The sequence below is a fragment of the Lissotriton vulgaris genome, chromosome 11 (assembly GCF_964263255.1).
Source record: "Lissotriton vulgaris chromosome 11, aLisVul1.2, whole genome shotgun sequence".
NCBI classification, from domain to species: domain Eukaryota; kingdom Metazoa; phylum Chordata; class Amphibia; order Caudata; family Salamandridae; genus Lissotriton; species Lissotriton vulgaris.
The window spans coordinates 822287031-822307473 of NC_141699.1; the positions used below are offsets into that span (position 1 = coordinate 822287031).

At 44.8% G+C, this 20443-nt stretch overlaps 1 protein-coding gene across 1 annotated transcript in view; it reads right to left on the reverse strand.

Annotated features, from left to right (window-relative positions):
• The window catches only part of LOC147683537 (kyphoscoliosis peptidase-like), a 341732-nt gene that overhangs the window by 218092 nt on the left and 103197 nt on the right, over positions 1–20443 (reverse strand). The window contains exon 4 of the mRNA XM_086942545.1: positions 5806–5926. Coding sequence (XP_086798671.1) covers positions 5806–5926 — 121 coding nt within the window. The remainder of the gene's footprint in view (positions 1–5805; positions 5927–20443) is intronic.

The window sequence follows — 20443 nt, forward strand, 5'->3', positions numbered from 1 at the left end:
AGGATGGGACGCTCTGACCTATACACTGCTCCGGAGTCTATTAGGAAAGAAGGTCTGAGCTGCATTAAACACAACTTCCGGATCATGATGGAGATGTAAAGGGAAGAACCTTACCTGAAGATCGTCACAAAGCCGTTCCATCGCTTTCTGTTGACCAGATTTAGGTTTAATTTAATCCATTTTTCATTGGGAAATTTTTCGCATTGGGGAAAACCGGAAGACACTGTACCATGCTCTTGTGATAACTTCTCTACACAAGATACACTTCATCTCATAATGTTTTGTGAGCATTTCTCTAAGGCAAGGAAAAGATTTTTATATCCCATTCTGAGAGAAGCTGCTTTTGTAAGGCCCGCGCTCTTATACCTGCAAATGTTAAGTAGCGTGCACGTTATTTTTAGCGTGGCAAGTTTTTTGGTGGCTGCAGCACGGGCTAACAAAAAACATTTGAGTATAAATAATAGCACAGGGGAGAATTGATCAGGAGTTGGGAAACACAGTTGTATAAATGCCTTTAGGCCTGACCTAGTGAATTCCCCCAAATAACGGTTTTTTAATGGATGGAGTTGTTCAGTGTATAAAAGTGTTTTTATATGAAGGATTATTTTTAACTATTTTAACTATTGATACATTTTTTAGTGACTTTTTCTCCTGTAATAATATATAATGTATATATATATATATATATGATTGATTGGTTTTAATTACATTTTTTTTCTGTAATTATTCTGGTGCAAAAGAGGATGTATGTGTTGTTATTCTTTTATGATTTTTATTAATCGAATAAAGATTTTTGACTGACTGACTGACTGGAATAATACTTTGTACTACCTAGTGGAAAAACACAGTGAAAAGGAAACTCAGACAATGATCTCTTATATGAGTTATACGAGTAGTAGTGAGATATAGAAAAATTACCTGGAGAACATAGTTAAAATGTGTACACAAGTCTATTCCCACAGCCAGAAAAGTTGCTTACAGTCACTGTTCTCATACTAGCTTCATAGCTAGAGGCGTGGCCATATGTACAGGAACACCACCTGTGTGATCAACATGAAGTAGCCAATGAGAGTTAGAGAAGAAGACAGAGCCGGTGAATTAGACTAGAACATTTCTACACTCTCTGGGCTGAAGATTCTCGATGCTTTCCCCACACAGATCTCCCAGGGGAACAATGCGTTAATATAATTAAGCTTCCAGCAGGAGCGCAGACACTCTTTGAACTGTGCAGCACGACAGGGACAGAAAAGGCAAGGAGAATGCCGGGCAGCCAGCTCTCACAGATGACATGCTGCAGCTTGAAAGAGGCAGGAAAAGTGTTGCGCGGCCCTAGTTCTCACTGTCAAAGGTGGCAGCAGAAGAAAGCAAAGTGAATGGCCCGGGTCCAGGTTCTGACTGAAAACAGGCAGGTGGCAGTAGGGGAATGAAAAAGCCTCAAGAGAAAACCAAACTTGGCTGAAATCAAGGATCCCACAGCTGGCACAGGACTCTTTTGAAGCTGAGGGAGATTGGCTTACATCTAAGTAACAGTTCATCAGCCTTATGGTAAGTTGCGGGCACTTCTATTAAGAATAAGCTCAAATGTAGCTGCATCTGCTGCTTGGAGGCGCATCAGTGTATTACCGATGTAAAGGGTCATTACCTTTTAAGGTGATATGTAAAACAAGAGCAATCTCGCTCCTCGAGCACATGTATTGTACACCTGCCACCGTAATAATACAACATGACGTGATACATCGGGCAAGAAATGCGCTGCACTGTTAGACAAACAAGCACTATACACCTTAAACGGTCGAGGCCCGCAAGATAGCCCTGCAGCTTTCACAAGAGTGACGGCAAAATCAGGAGCAACCATTGATTTCACCTTAGCTGACCCAGATTTATTTCCCAGTAATACAAACTTTCAAATAATAGAAAGAATAGAAAGTGATCACTACCCCCAATCATTCACATTAATTGACTTCAGGGAAAAGTCTTTGCCATCAAGTGCGCTGACGCATTTTACTCAACTGTACAATTTAAATTGGTTAACATGGAATGAAAACAGTGTAGATAAAATCAAGGAGTCTTGCACAGATTTCCTGACTACTACAGGCGCAAAACCATTGGGGATAGAGACTTGGGAGTCCTTAGTTAACAGCTTGCACAGAATGTTTATACACAGCTCCAAAAACTAAAAAGCGGCCCGGATCAACGTGTCAGAATGGTACACAAAAGCGTTAAGGACATAAAAACAAAAAATAAACAGAGCACTGAGACAACTGCGAACTCATGGTCAACAATCTTCGCGGGAGGTCCTGACAACAATTAAACAAATGAAAAGTGACCTGAAAAAAGAGACTCGGGACGCTAAACGTAAATACAACGAGCAGCTCTGGACAAAAATGCTCTACGTAAGTCGACAACAAAATTCTAAGCAGTTCTGGGCCCAGATTAATGTTTTATCTAATGGAAAAAAATCGGCATTTCAACTCAGATATAACCGAGCATGCATGGTGAGATCACATAGAAGCTACTTATAATTCACAGACAGCTCCCAGAGCTACCACTGAAAACGAAACAGGGAAGGCGATACAAACACTCCATAGCACCATCAGTGAGCCTCCAACAAGAGAGCAGAGGAAGGTAGAGACACTGCTACGAACCTCGCAGGCCCCAAACCATACGACTAGCAACCTGTACCTGAAATATTATAGCAACTCACAAGAGAAACAAAAGGAAGGAAAATTGCAGCAAAATTATCTGGAAACATCAGGAACAGACCAATTAGTTGTCGATAGTCAGATCTCACAAAAACAAGTAATGAATATAAAAAAAAAGCAGAGATCAGATGGGGCGCCGGGACCCAACGGTCTGCCGAACGCCCTATTTAAAAAAGACTTACAATTTTGGTCCAAACATCCAGCCATACTGTTTGACAACATTTTGGAATCCCACACTATCCCCGACTCCTGGTGAGGAAGTATATTGCACCCAATATTTAAATCAGGGGCTCGTGCAAATCCCTTAAACTACAGGTTGATAGCCCTCATAGATGTCGAGGCAAAAATCTACGCTGAAAACCTGCTTAAGGATCTAGAAGACTGGGTAGATAACATCAAACTGATCCCCAACACACAGACAGGCTTTCAAGCCGGAATGGGCACTTTAGCAAACATTTCCGCCGTTACACTCCTGGCTAATCAATCCATTACAAATTCCAAAGTATTGTATGCGTGTTTCGTGGACCTCAAGGCGGCCTTTGATAAGGTCCCCAGACAAGCCTTGTGGGCAAAAATGGAATCCCGGGGCATACCTACAAATTTATTGAATGCAATCATAGACCTTTATTCGAAAACATGGGTTCAAATAAAAATGGGAAATGGTTGAAGCCTAACAAATAAAATCAATACCATCAATGGCCTAAAACAGGGGTGTGTCTTGGCCCCCTGTTTATTTAATATATACACAGCCGACCTAGACAACCACCTACGTTCAGAATTAGGCGATCCTCCAAAATTGGGGAATATGAGAACAGTAAGTTTGCAATACGCAGGTGATATTGTGTTGCTCTCCCAAACGCCCCTTGGCCTACAATGACTAATAAACAAATTGGCAGAATACACAGACCTAAACCAACTACAGATAAACTTTAAAAAAACAAAGGTCATGTGTTTTTCCAGTCCACAGAAAAAAATACCAAAATTCACTTGGACGATTAACAGCAATAGTTCGGACCGCGAGGAGACATACAATTACTTGGGATTAACTCTGGATAGCCACCTTAACTACAAGCAACACCAAGAACATCGGAAAACAAAAGCTAAACAATTACTGTTTGCATTTAAAACCTTGCAAAAAAAACTTAGTGACAGTTCCACTACTCACTTATTAAAGGTCCTGGCATCAAAATTTTTACCCGCAATTACATACGGTTCCGAACTACTAAATGCAAAGGATGCAACATCCTTGAATATCGCCCAAACCAGCCTCTTCAAAAAACTGTTCAACTTCCCGCGCCATATCTCACAAGACCGGATAAGACTTGAATTTGGGCTAAAGAATCAGACCATGGCAAGATAGGGAGCACTGGTCAAATATTATTGGAGAATGCGAGCAGCAGAGGACGACTCCCTGGTTCATTACTGCTGGCTGGAGGTCGAAAAGCAATCAAAATGGACTAATTCAGTTCATTCGTCCTTAAAAAAAATCGATTGAGGCTTCAAAGTTAGAGGAAGCAGGGCATACTACACCGTCCTACTCGGAGTTTAAACAATTGGTCAACAAAACAGTTAACCAAATGACCCAAGACCAGGATAAAGCCACGTTGTCCAAGAAAACAAATGCATGGACGGTGCTTCCGACATATAAAAAGCTAAAGCCCCAACCATACCTTTTGGAACATTTTGTAAACCGAATGAAACAGAAATTAATTCTACTGAGATTAGGAGTGTAACCAACTAAAGATTTAACTCCCAAATGGAAACGCACCTGGCTTTCAATGGACTGTCGCCTTTGCGGACAAGGTGACGAATCAGTGCTCCACCTACTTTGTATTTGTCCGACACTATTATCCGAACGGAAAAAACTGCTGCGGCCGCTGTTGAAAAAAGAGCAGATAAGGACATGCAGATCCGCAGTAATAAAATGTTTAGGAGGGTCAAGAGTGCAATTGGCATGCAAATCATTAAAGCTTTTAAGTCTAGCTGCAAAAGCGCTAAAAAAGAAAGACACGGAACTTGATTCAGAAAATGCTTAGACATTTACTTTAAAGCAAATATAAGTACAAGAATCAGATGCCTCAAGCTAGAACAACTCCAGAAGACAAAAAGGCACTAATTGCACTATTTTCCCTTGTTTTCCTTTGTTTTCATGATCAAAATGTTTTAAACGGAAGGTTTACTAACTAACTAGTGTTTATACATGAATTTTAAGTCACAAGTGTTTACGTGTTTTTAGCGGTTAACCCGCTCTTTGTATGATTTAAATCAAATCAAATAAAGTATTTCTATTTATAAAAACACCTGCCACCGGGTTACTAGTTGAGGGTGATTGTGTGGCTGTCCCGACAGAGCAAAATCAGCTGTAGAATCTTCATGTGACAGTTGAGGAAGGAATGTGCCAAGGGGGGAAAGGGAGAAATGGGCTAGACCAAAGAAAGGTAATCACAACAGTAAGCTTCACTCCCAAGTTAGAAATTGTAAACCAGAAATCTTTGTCTCAATATCAAAGATTATATTCCTCTCAAGAAATGCAGCTGGGGTGGCCCGGCCCAGCTCTGTCTTTTCCAGCGGATGACAGGCGAAGGCAGACCCACCCTTGGCTCGCGTTTTGCACAGGTGCCCTTCCCCACAGCAGGGATAAGAACAGCACTTTATAGTACGCCACAGGTGGAACAGGCCTACCTCCTCTGCTCCCTGCTTACTCGATGTGATGCCTTTTGGAGCTGAAAGTCCCCACCGTAGAGTTCCTGTGCCCCACGCAGCTGGAACTAGAGCAGCACTTTATAGTACGCCACAGGTGGGAGAGGCCCACCACCTTCGGCCACTCCTTGCAGAATTTGATGCCTTCTGGGGCTGGAAGTCCCCAAAGTAGAGTGCCCAAGTCTATGTTCTATTTTTCCCATGGCATTGATAATTTTTTTTAGATGAACAGCAACATGACCGTCTTGGCGGGTATACTTTGAGTAATGCGTTATCAATAAAAATTAGTTCAATTAAAAAACGAATTTGAAACTAAATATCTCCACTACAAGATTCAATAAAACAAACACTGTTATTTTAATTTTTCTCATGTGACAGTTGTGTCTTTCCCAATTCCAGTCACCTGCACATTTGGCATAGGAGCGTGGAATATCCTTCACAAACATCCCTCCTCGTTTTCAAAATGTCATCATCGTCCTCGCCCGAATTGTCCTCTTTCATTTGGGAGCCCACTGTGGCGTAAGCTGCGAGATAAAAACACGTTTAACCATCAGTAAAATCATCTGCCAGCAAAATATATGAGTCATCTCCACAACAAATAATAAGGAACTTAATTCTTTCTTTATTCGATCACAAGTAAATGGATCGTTAAAGAGCAACATAAAAAATTATATACAATAGCAATAGGAAAAACTAAATTAAAAAAGCTCAAAATAAAGACATTAAATAAAGTGCACCACTTTTCCGTATAAAAATGCCAACGGTCTTTAAAAAAAACAACGAGTTTATCAAGATCCACATGTATAAGTACCAATGACGTGGTAAAAATGACAACAAGTTCAGATATATCAAACCCGGTAGCAAACGTTATTGAAATAACATTGATTTTCGCAGTCGCAAACCATTCTTTAACAAGCATTGGCACAGCCAATAGGTCTCACCTTTGGGGCCTTATAAGTGTATAGTCAGAGCTTTTGACTTTGCCAATGTGTGATGCTGTGGTGGCGCTGAGTGATGCTGTGGTGGCGTTGAATGATGTTGTGGTGAAGCTGAAATATGCTGTCGTGGCGCTGAATGATGCTGTGGTGGTGCTGAGTGATGCTGTGGTGGCACTGAGTGATGCTGTGGTACCGCTGTGTGATGCTGTGGTGGCGCTGAGTGATGCTGAGGTGGTGCTGAGGTGGTGCTGAGTGATGCTGTGTTGGCCCAGAGTGATGCCGTGGTAATGCTGACTGATGCAGTGGTGGTGCTGACTGATGCGGTGGTGGTGCTGAGTGATGCTGTGGTGGTGCTGAGTGATGCTGTGGTGGCCTTGAGTGATGCTGTGGTGGCCTTGAGTGATGCTGTGGTGACACAAAGTGTTGCTGTGCTGTTGCTGAGTGATGCTGTGATGGCCGTGAGTGATGCTGTGATGGTGCTGAGTGATGCTGTGGTGACGTTGAGTGATGCTGTGGTGGTGCTGAGTGATGCTGTGGTGGTGCTGAATGATGCTCTGGTGATGCTGTGGTGGCACTGAGTGATGCTGTGGTGGCGCTGAGTGATGCTGTGGTGGCGCTGAGTGATGCTGTGGTGACGCTGAGTGATGCTGTGGTGACGCTGAGTGATGCTGTGGTGACGCTGTGTGATGCTGTGGTGGTGCAGTGTGATGCAGTAGTGGTGCAGAGTGATGCTGCAGTGACACAGTGTCTTTGCTAGTTACAGTGGGTAGAAGAGGGGTAGAAGAGTGGTAGAGGGGTAGAAGAGGGATAGAAGAGGGATAGAAGGGTAGAAGAGGGGTAGAGGGGTAGAAGAGGAGTAGAATTGGTGTAGAAGGGGGTATAAGAGGGGTAGAGGGGTAGAAGAGGCATAGGGGTAGAGGGGTAGAAGAGGGGTAGGGGTAGAGGGGTAGAAGAGGGGTAGAGGGGTACAAGAGAGGTAGAGGGATAGTACAGGGGTAGTGGGGTAGAAGGGGTAGAAGAGGGTTAGACGGGTTGAAGAGGGGTAGAGGGGTAGAAGAGGGGTAGAAGAGAGGTAGAACGGTAGTAGAGCGGTAGAGGGGTAGAAGGGGGTAGAGGGGTAGAAGAGGGGTAGAGGGGTAGTAGAGGGGTAGAGGGATAGTAGAGGTGTTGAGGGGTAGTAGAGGGGTTGAGGGGTAGAAGAGCAATAGAGGAGGTAGAGGGGTAGAAGAGTAGAAGAGGGATAGAGGGGTAGAGGGGTAGAAATGGGGTAGAGGGGGGTAGAGGGGTAGAAGTGGGGTAGAGGGCTAAAATGGGGTAGAGGGGTAGAAGAGGGGTAGAGGGATAGTAGAGGGGTAGAGGGATAGTAGAGGGGTTGAGGGGTAGTAGAGGGGTTGAGGGGTTCAAGAGGGATAGAGGGGTAGAAGAGGGGTAGAGGGGTAGAGGGGTAGAAGGGTAGAAGAGGGATAGAGGGGTAGAAGGGGTAGAGCTGTGGTAGAAGGGGGTAGAGGGGTATAAGAGTAGAAGAGGGGTAGAGGGGTAGAAGAGGGGTAGAAAAAAGGTAGATGGGTAGAAGAGTAGTCGGGGGTAGAAGAGGGGTAGAGGGGTATAGTAGGTTAGAGGGGTAGTAGGGTAGAAGAGGGATAAACCTCATTGCATACTATTTACTCATTGCTGGTTGCGTGTTTACGTCACCCGTCGCTAGAGGTTTACATTTTTTTTTTGCTACTGTGGTACTGAAAATTCTGGACCCGACTATGGTGTGGTGCCGAAGCTTTACACTCGTGTTAGAAAATATCATCATACCATGACGAATTTGGTATCAGCAGACCGATAATGATGAGGACATTATACCTATGCATTTGCATCATGATCGAGTTATGCAATCACCTTAAAATCGTAGTTTCTGTCTTGAACCCTCGGGTTCCATTTTGTGAGCGGCATCCATCTTGTGGTTGCCCTTACATAGTCAATTGTCCAAGGCCGAATTTGATCCAAAAGGACACGCACACCTTTCCTGACTCCTCTGTGACCTGGGCGAGCTGACTCCACTGCCTCAAGCCAAACCTGTTCGGGCAGTCCTCATCCCAATGGCCGAGCGAGATTAGCATCAAGGCACAACATGCCATAAACCGTTCATCGCATACAAGCCATGTTTTATCACACACACACCTGTCCCTGTTTCTTCTTTATGGTCTGTTTTACAAGGAGGAGGTGCCTGATTTTATTGGGGGTTCATCGATATCTGATGGAAGTTCTGGGCCTTGCTGGGTAATCTATCACAAACTGGACAAACTGAAATGTGGGATTGTCATCATGACTTTGCTTTCTCTTTGTAATAGAAATATTTATATGACCAAACTGTAAAACTAGGAATTCTTGCCTGAAGCTGATATTTTTGTATAAAAGGAGAAGGCTGGTTCTGTAAAAACGAACAGTCTCCTGAGAATATACACACCATGCTGTTGTACTTCTAGGACGCTTGTTACTTGGTTGCAGCCAATAAAATCGATCCTTGACATCACCTAGAAGACTGTGTTTCTGTGGTCCAAAACAGGAAGAACTCAAGAGGTCTCTGGGTGTTCCCCCTGGCACCGCCGGGTCCCTAAGAACCCGGTACCTCAGTTGGCGCCCAACTCGGGGCGGTATCAAGCGGTATCGGTCCAAGCCAGATGTTCGTGAGGAGCCTCGTGTGAAAATTCCAGAGGACGGCCAGCCACTTCAGCGACCCCTGCATGTCGACGTGGTTGCGAAGGTCTTTGCTGCGAGGTTCCCCGCGTCCCGACGGCTACGAAGGACTGCTGCCCTGACTATCGCCCTGTTTTGGACCCATTGATGCTTGGTAGAGCGAAACGATAGACGAGTCTTCTAGTGACGTCATCGATCTTCAATACTTCAGTTAAGTATAAGTGGAGCGTCTCCCAGTCCTTAGTTTGGTTCTTAGTTTTGGTATCCTTGAGATACGCTTTGTTTGGAACTTGCAAGCGCCAAAACCAAGGGACTCGTGTATTCACGAGACTATCGTATTCGATAATCTTTTGAAGTTTGAAGCTAGACTAGTGAGCGAAGATGCCTGGTCTTAGCAGACTTGGAAACTTGTTTTGTCTTGGTTGTAGTAGGGTTTCCCGATTAGAGGATTCGTGTCCGGTTCCTCCGATTGGAACTCCAACATATGAGCTCTATGTGAAGCACGGCGTAGGCCCTATCACATACAATGAAGTGTGGATCCGATACACCAGAAAAGATGGTGTTCTAAAATGGCCACAATATGGTAGCTTTGATACAGAGATTTTAGATAATCTAGAGGTGAAACTTTTCAAGAAGAAAGCCCGGCCGGCGATGTTTGACTCCTTTCGCCTATGGCGCAAGGAAGCCAAACAGAAAGAAATGAAATTAGCAAAGAAGAATAAATGAGGTATGTCAATGGTACAAGCTGCCGTTGCATTCAGGGATAATGAGGAAGAGCAAGAGAGTGAACAAACACTTAGAAGTAAGAAGCTAGCAGTAGATAAATGCTACCCAGTTTTGCCACGTAAAGGACAAGGATCAAAAGAGACACCTGAGAAGGATCCTTTAATGTCCCATCTACTGAGTTCTCCACCTCCATATGCGCAAAGTGCTACAGCACCGCAACAACCTTTAGTTGTACAACCCCCTATTGTTGGACAACAGGTTCTAATACAAGCACAAGCTCCTCTTCAGCTGGTTTCTACTCCTCCGGCGCAGCCCTCTCAGGGGCCGCCGCCTTTGCTACATACTCCATCTGCTTTTTCTACGACTTCGCCTACTGCTCCAACTGCTTATCCTAATACTCTTTCTGCTACTGCCTCGACTTCTACTCTACATCAGCCTGTCTTTTCCGGCATTTCTACCTTTCCGCCAGCTTCTCCTTCTGTTCGACAGAGAGTGGCAAACACTGTCACTGGTCTTTTCTCACCTTTCTTTGGGTCGCCTAAGACGACCCCTAACACAGAATGTAGACAATTGCGGAGTCGACAGCCTGACTATCACGAGAGAGAAGTACTGAATGAATTAGCACGCAAATGGGTTACTGATACTGTAAAGTATGATGTTCAGTACGTTATGGAAGTCTTCCGTCAGTGGGAAGCGTCCACACAGAGATATGTTTTGAACAAATGTGTGTATTTCTTTGTGATGATTGGAGAGGAAATGATCCGGAGTACGACCTGCGCGAATTATTCTGTGTGCAGTTCAAGTTCGCAGAAGGCATGATTGTGGGTGCCGATGTTGAACTAGCAATAGACATGTTGTTGTCCTATAGGAGTAAGGGAAGCAATTCTAGACCACTTTCTGATCATGACAGGCCAGGTAGGAAAAAGGCGCGACAGTATCCCATGAGAGAGGTTCCTCCAGTTTGGGGGGAAGGTGATGCAAATGCGAATCCAGCAATTCCCCCGTATTTTCAGCGTGTATGGGTACATGTCCCTTGAAAAAGATCTGAGGTTTTAGCGCTCAAGCAGACATTGCCTGATCCCCGCAAAAATCCTGCAGGGTATTATAAGGAGTTATCACACACTGCCAGTTCATGTATCATGAATCTAGTAGATGTAGACATGTTGTTTGGGAATGTTGTTCCACAGCCTTTATGGGGAAAGATTCGTCATGCAGATCATGATCAAGAATTAGGTGACACATGGGTTAATATTGCTGCTGTCGATGGTAGACAAGTTGGTGGCTCTAAGCCCGAGCCTTTAGTAGCAGAACTTCCTGGTAGAATTATTGCATACATGAAGACTTTAATGCCCGAATTGCGTGTGAATTGGGACAAGTTGTCTGCGTGCAAACAGAAAAAAGATGAGAATGTGTCTGACTTTTTCACGCGGTTTGAAGAAACCTTCGTCGATCATAGTGGTCAGGATATGGCTACTGAGGGTGGCTAAAGATTGTTTGTTGACAAATTTGTACATAATTTGCTTCCTGAACTATGTAATAAGTTGAAGGATTCAGAGAGTGCTTGGGCTGTTTCCACGTCAGCGCAGATTCTAGCTATGGCCCAGTACTATGAGAATAGACGTAAAGATGAGCTAGAGAAAGCAGACAAAAAGACTAAAGAATTGAAAACTAAAGTCCTACTGCAGCAAGCTTATCCACCTCGTACTGCTAGTCAGCCCGATTATCAGCAACCACAGCAGTATTCGAGAAACTCGCAAAGAAACGAGTCTTCTCAACAGCGTTTACCGTATGGTCCGAATCAGTGTGCGTATTGCAACGAAGAGGGTCATTTCAAGAATAGTTGTCCGGCTTTGTTACAGCGTTTGAATGGTGTTCCTGGGTCAAGGGGTAGAGGTGTTCAGCAGGCCCCTAGAGGTAGGGGTCGTGGAAATTTCCCCCAGAATGCTCATTCTTTCCCGCCTCAGAATTCCATGAACAGCTTTGACCAACAGAATAATGTGTCTTCTAGGACAGCACAGTACTATGCTGATGACTACTATGCAGAAAACGAGAATGAGGGTAATGATTGCTAGGACAGCCATGGACAAAGAGAGGGAGTTGTTTCAGTTCCAGTAGATCAGAATGGACCTTATGTTGAGGTGACTACATCAGGTGTGTCAGAGCCTTTTCTGCTGGATACTGGTGCTACAAAGAGTTCTATCATGCACTCAAAAGCGCTAAAACCTCAGATCTTTTCCAAGGGACATGTACCCATACACGCTGAAAATACGGGGGAATTGCTGGATTCGCATTTGCATCACCTTCCCTCCAAACTGGAGGAACCTCTCTCATGGGATACTGTCGCGCCTTTTTCCTACCTGGCCTGTCATGATTCACTCCCCCACATAACCAATTCCTACCCACAGCTCTCACACACCCAATCTTATTTTCCTTTTTAGCATCTCACGTCCATTCTTGCTACAGCCAGCTCACCTAAGAATGCCCCAATACTCTTCAGTCTTGCGCTTAACCAGCTATAACAGTCCTCGCTCTGTGCTCCCTGCCCCTGAGGAATGGATACACCAGCTTGTGACTCACCATCCCCCCCAACTACCACCTATAGACAATGAAACTGCACTTGTCCTGTTGTGGAGAACAACCCAAGCATACCCCACCCCATCCCAACCAACAAACTACAAACGCATTGTTTCTCTCACCACCCTGCACAAGCCAGACAGATGGGTGAGTTAATCAAAGATTCCTTTGTGACCCCACCTTCCTCAGCATTTTAAAACTGCCTACACTACTGTCCATTGGGTCATGGGTCAGCGAAGAGGCAGGCTCCCGACCCGGAGCCCTATTATTAACTTGCTACAAATCCTGCCCTCTCTGACTCCCTTAGTTCCACTTGTCCAAATCACCCCGGAGGGACCGGCCAGCAAGCCTAGGCTCCCCCCAGATCCACTGGTGACCCCAGACTACGACAGTGCAACTTTACAAACGGTGACCATGCTCAAATGTTGTACATGGTCTCGTTTGTATGGGCCATCTTCTGTGGGCCAACCAGAATAAACTGCTGTAATTACTATTATTGTCTCTCCTTTTGTCAATGTTTATGTTTACGTGTTTGTATAGTGCTCGATTGCCGAGGCGTCTTGGCGCTGTGACTTGTGGGCAGGAAGGACCGTTGTGATTCAAGCCTATGCAGCTGTAAACAGCCAGGTTTTAAGACTCCTCCTAAAAAGCTGGAGTTTAGATTGACGCTACAAGGGGAGTAGCAGTTTGTTCCAGAGTTTCGCCAGTGTGTAATTGCTCTACCCCCCACCCCCATCTCGCCCGCCTTATTTTTGTAGTTTTAATAAGGCATAAGCTAAGTGATCTAAATCACGGGTGGGAACATATGGTGAGAAAAGATTTTGAAGGTCCTTGGCACCACCACCATGGACTGCCTTGTGCACAAGAGTTAAGGTTTTAAATTCGATACGTTGTTTGATAGGTAGCCAATGGAGTGATTTGATGCCGGACGAAGTTGACTGTCCTCTGGGAATGCCCAGTAGGAGTCTCGCTGCAGCATTTTGCAAAGATTGCCTTTTTTGCTGCTGGTGTTTATCAATTCCCAAAAATAGAGCATTACAATAATCCAGTTTGGATAGAAAAAGAGCAAACATCATTGTCTTTTGTAGCTCTTGCCGAATCTATGGGAAGATTTTTCTCAAAGTTTTTAAGAGAAAAAAACACGATGAGATAAGGCTGTTTACCTGGGGGCCAAAGTTGAATTTAGCATCAAAGATGATCCCCAGGTTTCTGACCTTCTCTACTGGACAAGGACAGTCTCCGGCTTCTATAGGCCACCAGGACTGATTCCACAGGGGCTGGCCCGACCCGAACTCCATCACCTCTGTCTTGTCTGTGTTTATTTTCAGATAATTCTGACTCATTCAGGCCATAATCCCCGTGAGACAAGTGTGAAACCTGGCTGCTGTGGTCTCTGGCCGGTTAATGACAGAGATGACAAGTTAGGTGTCATCGGCATACGAGACCAGAGCAAAACCATGCCTCCTGTCGAGGTTGGCCAGAGAGGTGACATAGAGGTTGAACAAGGTTGGGGAAAGAGCGGACCCCTGCTGGACGCCACATGGGAGGTGGAAGCTGTCCGACTTCATGTCGTCCCAAAACAACCTCTGCTCTCTTTCCTACAGGAAGGAGGACAGGAGGGCCAGAGCGGCCCCCCCTACCCCTATGTCCCCCAGCCGCTTCACCAAAATAGTATGGTTCACAGTGTCAAACGCGGCTGCGAGATCAAGGAGCACGAGGACCGCTCTCCCCCCCTCGTCCACCACCCTGGGGATCTTTTCAGCAGCAACGATTAAGGCAGATTCAGTGGAATGGTGTGGGCGGAAGCCGTGTTGAGAAATATCAGACAGGTTGTTAGTTGTTTCTCTAGGACCTCGCCATGATTGGCAGACCGGCGATAGATCGGTAGTTATTAGGATCATTTTGGTCCAAGCTGGGTTTCTTTAGAAAGGGAGTGATGGATGCTGTTTTTCTACATTTTTGGATAGCAGCCAGATGCCATGACTTGGTTCAAGACTGGGGTGAGATTTTCACAGATCTTGTGGGCAGCCTGGTGCATAATAAGAGGTGGGCAGGGATCAGTGGGTGCGCCTGATTTTATGGATAGTAAGAGTTTTTGCGTTTCTTTGTTGTTTATGGGCAGAAAACAGGTCAGTCTATGGGGGGGGCGCCACTGATGTTTTCATATCTTGAGAAACTGCGGCCCTTGAAAAATCATTATAGATTCCTTGCACATTCTGTTGAAAATGTTCAGCTAATCTGTTACAGAAGGCTTGGTCGGGCTTAAAAGCATGGTCTTGTTGATGTTTAGTTAGCGTTTTAACAGATTTGGACAATTCTTTTGTGGAATTTCCCGCCTCCTTGATTTTTGTTGTGAAGAACTGTTTTTTGCAGCAGTGATTGCCTCCATGTATTGAGAGATGGTACAATTATATATAGATTTCTTTTGGCTGTCGTAGTCCTGCCTCCAGAGACGCTCAGCACTTCTGCAGCGGATCTTTAAGGGTTTAAGCTCTGGAGTGTGCCACAGTGACGATATCTTAACTCTTTTAACCATCACTAGTTTTTTTGGAATGACCTGGTCGGCGGCTGACAGCAGCCAGTTGTTGAGCTGCACAGCAGTCCCGTTGTTGTCGGTTTCTAAGAAAGAGGGAAGAGAGTCAAGGTCTGATTTGAAATCGCCATCTTTCAGTTTACCCCATCGTCTGATTAAGACCTTGGATGATTTGGCCTGTGCACTAAAGTAGGGAAAATTGGTCTGCACCAGCTAATCATGCATGTGACACTTGGCAGGGCTTGCCATCCTTTTTAAACTTTATTAAAAAGCATTCCTCATCTCAGGCAGGTTATCCTGGCCTGTTTTATCGTTTGCAAAGTCCTGCTAGATACACTTTCGCTTTTCCATCAGTAACTCTGAATGCGAATAAAAGTATTCAATGAGCTGCAGAGGTAAAATTGGTTTTATACGCAAAACAAATAAACCAACTGTCCAACTCATGACTATCCCGGTTTCAAAATGTGGTCATCATACAGGAGGATACTAAATATTAAAAGCATCGGGATAGGCTGATCTACCAATGGCGTTAACAGTAAACGATGGGGGCCCCTGAAACTTCTACATGTCACAAATATTCATGGTCCTGTGGCTGCGGGGGCCCAAGAGGTTCTGCATATGGCCTGTTTTCAATTCTAGCTGGCAAAAGTCAACATGGAGCAGCTCTGTGTCATGTGTGCAGAAATAGGCTCATGAACGAGGCTACCGCGCGCGCTGTCGCTCTGAGCCCCAAAGCGCAACTTCTTTTTCTAGACACTCTACATTTTAGCCATGCACGTGCACGCTCAGCCCTCAAAGTATCCCTGGAAAATCAGCAATGTCCCCAGATAACCAGCGTGCACAATGAAGGAGAAAACAAGTCCTAAGGGGTCTGTTTTCACAATCGAGCCAGGGCTCATGTTTCACCGAAAATACACACAGCCCCTGGACTCCTCCACTGCCCCCTCCCACACGGAGCTTGTCCTCCCCCCTTGTCGCGGGTCAAGCAGAAATGAATGGACCTACGAAGATGTTTACTTTGTAGTTCTTAAAATGCCCCATGGATGATAAGGCCGTATGAGTCAATGGGTCTCAATAAAAATGCATCTGTTTACTCTTTTGAGGCGTCTTTTGCTAAGACTGGAAAGGCGAGCAGGGATGTTAAGCATCGTGGTCGTGCCGGGTTGAGAGGGTAGGGCTGCAACCTGACCCTTATCCAAACTGTGATTGCAAACACAGAAAGCAAGGGGGCTTCGTCCTTGATAATTTCAGTGAGGTGCGGGGGAGGGTGGGCGACTCCCCCTCCAGATGCGCCGACTTGAAACACACATTAAGTGAAGTGGGGACAGGGCAGTGTTATATTCAAGGTTAATATTCTACGGTGCATGCGGACACCACCTATTCCCATACTCCTTCATCAACACCTGTCCCGAGTTGAAATGCAGGCAATGGCTGACCTGGAACACGCACTGGTATTTACTTGGAGATGAAGCCGTAACACGTCCTATGTTGCTCAAGGTAGCTATTAATCCATTATTTTACACGTTCCGCTGATTCTGCCACGAGCCTTGGTACAATCGGCACAGGGGCAGTTACACTGTTCAGGAAGGCATTGTCAGGGATAGGCCCACCCACAAAGCATCTCGTGTACCAGGCGGCAGTACTAAGAACTAGAAAAAAATGAAAGGTGTGTGCTTTAATGTGACTGTAAACCCAGCAGGCATAGTATGTGATACTTCACAAACATGGAGTCAAGCAAACAAATGCTTTGCGGCGTGCCGAAAGCGTGCTGATTTAAAAATGTGATACAAGTGTGTAACCGTCTAGTTTAGACACTCGGTAAAAGCACATGCAATGAAACATTGTAAATGTGCACGAGCTGAGCACTTCCATTCTTACGTTATAAAACAGTGAATACACTACAATGAACAACAAGACATGAACACTAGTTGAAACAAGCACAGTCCGTCGATTTCTTGTCTATATGGGGCCATGTGTTTGAAACACATGGCCCCATAAAGATAAGAAATAGCTTACTACAGCCGTAATGCAGGTGAGCCCATCCAAGTGGGCCGTCTGGTGAAGAGAAAAGTATACGTCATCAAAACCTCTTTCCCAATGGCTGGCCACCGTTTAGCATAAACGGTGATGCTGGCCAATGGGAAAGAGGAGTGGGGCTTAAAGCCCAATACTCAAAGCCCCTCTCAATCATAAAATCTCGCCAGCGAGATTGTGCGTGCGCAGCCTACGCAGGCAAGACCTAAAAAGGAACCAACAACTTTGTATACCAGGTGGCACTCAAGTTGCTGGAGAAAAATCAACTTTACATCTCCAGATAGTTTGGTTTCTCAATAATAAAATGAAGTCCTGTTTAGTCAAGGATGCATTCAATTTACAAAAAAGTACAAAGGGTAATAGCGACTGGGGAGAGGTTTCATCACAGGGCATAATAAAATAACTGCAGGTGCAAATTGGTCCTTAGGAAAATATAGCAGCCATCTAATTGATCAAAGTTGGAATCCTTTTAAAAGCACCCTTTCCCAGGAGTTCTGGACAAGTACCATGTAGGGTAATACAGATGACCTGTGCACACACAATTTACATTGACAGTATAATACTGTATGTATCACAAAAGCATCACAATCATAATGGACGAAATGATGTTTTCTCTTCCGTATGGGGGGAGGCATCCGGCTCCAGAAGCAGAACCACGCCGCCAGCCGAATTGTTGTTTGCAGCGTGGAGAGGGGTATTATAAGGGCTCCCAATTGGTACTGACCAGCCTATTCCTAATTACCACACTTTCCATTGAATGTTTGACGCCGCAGCCGGGATGGAAATAAAACTGGCAGAAAGAAGCCTGACACTGTCGCCATCTGTCCAATAGCCCTGAAGAAATCTTGGGGTACACCCTGACGAAACACGTGTTGGCTGGGCACTTGAAAAAACAATAAAACCATACTGAAGAGAAAACATCATTTCGTCCATTATGATTGTGATGCTTTTGTGATACATACAGTATAATACTGTCAATGTAAATTGCGTGTGCACAGGTCATCTGTATTACTGTTTCAAGGACTTCGGTCCAGTTTGGAGGTTTGGGGTTATCCTCTTACCTGTAGCACCGTTGACTACTTGTTTTTGTTTACACATACGTTGTAATCAGAGGCGCCAATACTTGCCGCATCACTCCCAACCCTTTGCTTGTATTTAAGTACCAAGTAGGGGGCAACAGCGTCTCAATGGAAGGTTTCATTAGCTACTCCCTCTCTTGGCACTTTCTATAGGCAAGAAAGAAATCCTTTAGCCACCCTTTATCCCTCTTAGTAATAATTCTAGGGTTGTCAAAAATGTAAGCTCGACCTGGGGCCAGGTTGTCTCTCTAGTGTACCTAATCCAGGGAATTTGTTGTGACACGAGAGGCAATTGGAGATAATGAGATGATTAACGTAAGCCTCTTTATTTAGCCAGACAGAGCACCATAATAGTGGAGCAAGACTAATTTGGTCCTCAACATATTCTAGGCCAAGCTCCTGATGAGCTATGAAGTGGGAGGTAGACGGAGGAACACTCAACAATCGTTGACAGACTGTTCGCTTCCGCTTGTGCCCTTGCTGTATCCCTATATCCCAAAACCCCTGAGCCATAAACCAGGGAAGGGAAAGACTTCTTCTATAGATATCTATAATAGGGACATTAGGCTTTCCCCCCAGAGTACTGGTTAGAGAAAAGGTGGTCCCCACCACAAGAGAATACTGATTTACCCTACTCACAACACAAGGGGACCAGGAACAAACCTGATCAAACATTACCCCCAGATTAGGGAACTGGCTCACTCTGGCAATGGGTTTACCCCTTACACAAATGGGGCGCGTATTAGTGTTCTGGGGCCCACATATCATTATGTGTATCTTTGAAACATTAGTCCACAGGTCCCGCTCCTCCAGAAAATGACAAAGGATATGATGGATGTATGACATTACAACGCATGCTTTTACCACGCTGCCTTTACAACGCGGTCTTTACAACGCAAACCTTTACAACGCATAGCGCTTTGGGGTGCCGGATAGTGAATAGTTTAATTTACTATTCCAACTCCAGTCCCTGTGGACACTAGGGAAGGTGTTGGATAGTAAATTAAACTTATTCCCTATCCTAGAGCGCCCCCCAGCGCAATGCGTTGTAATGGTTTGCGTTGTAAAAGTTGCGTCGTAAAGGCACTGCGTGGTTAAAGTTGTTTTGTAAAGGATGTTTCCCGGATATGATCAGTTGTTTTAAGCCATTGCAGTCCTGGACAACAGCACTGTATCATCAGCGTAAAGGAGAGCCAGCATTGGCTTTTTGCTCACTACTGGAACACCAGCCCCACATTTACTAGAACCCATTCAAATGTATTATTAAGATAAAGCAGAAAAAATCGGGGCAAGCACGCACCCCTGCCAACCCCACAATCAATCAATCAAAAAGTCTTGTATAGCACGGCTGGTCACCCCGGGGGGTCTCCAGGTGCTGGGTGGAAGTGCTGGCCTTGTTCGTCAGGTTGGTGGTCGAAAAGCCAGGTCTTCTTGAGCTGTTTTCTGAAGTCCTTCAGAAAACAGGGCGTGGCCTCGGCAAACGTCCGTAATGCTCAACAATCTGGGCGCCGATATCCTGATCTTGAACACACCCACTAAAACTAGCATCACTCACAGACCCACATGATCCTAACGTATCTGGAGTCACTTCCTGTTTGTGTGACGTAAAATCTTTAGTGAAATGGATCGCCATTTTGTAATGTGCAAAATGACTCGATGTTTCACCTCCGTTCCTACTGGCCTGTTGTTAATGTTGTACGCTGTAGCAAAAATAACGCGAACTGCATGCAACTTGTGCACTCAAACTTGCAGGCTTAGCTCAGGGAGGTCAAATAAAATGCCAATTATTAATATGTATTGTTCGTGAAAGAAACAAAAACAGTTACCTAGCTATTAGGACAATCATTAGATGAAACAAATCTGTATTTGTGTGGGATCTCAAATCTCTTATGGTCTGATATAAGCAAATGATCCCATCTGGTGCTCATTTGTGGATGTTAGGGATTATCTATAATGCTGGGAGCCATATTGAAGAAACACAATCCACAGTAATGGTACTGTGCAAAGGAGTTATTTTATAATGTATTCAATGACTTGTGTGTCTAAAAAATCCTACACTGGGGATTCTCATCTGGGAGATATTCTACTGTTTATGCAGACTAAAGAAGGAGTTAAAAACCTATTCAAAGGTATCATCAAACATGATATTGGTGCTGAAGACTATAATCATGTCACCAGCCAAATGATTTCCTCATTCAGTCCTAGACCGACTGTATCCAAAGAGAAAATCCAGTATGTTTCTCTCATCTTCTTCATTTTTTCCAGCTTTTTTCCCAGTGTTGTCAAAACATGTTCCAGAATTAACCAAGAAAGTTGATCAATGTTCATGCTCCTACACTTTATCATATGTGTAAGCTTTCCTGTCTTTCCACCATATGTCCAGGTTTGTGTGGTAATGGAAGATGGGTAGGCATGGCAATTGCCAAACCTGTAGTTATCCACAAGAGGAGGGAATCCTGCCAAAGTGGTTTG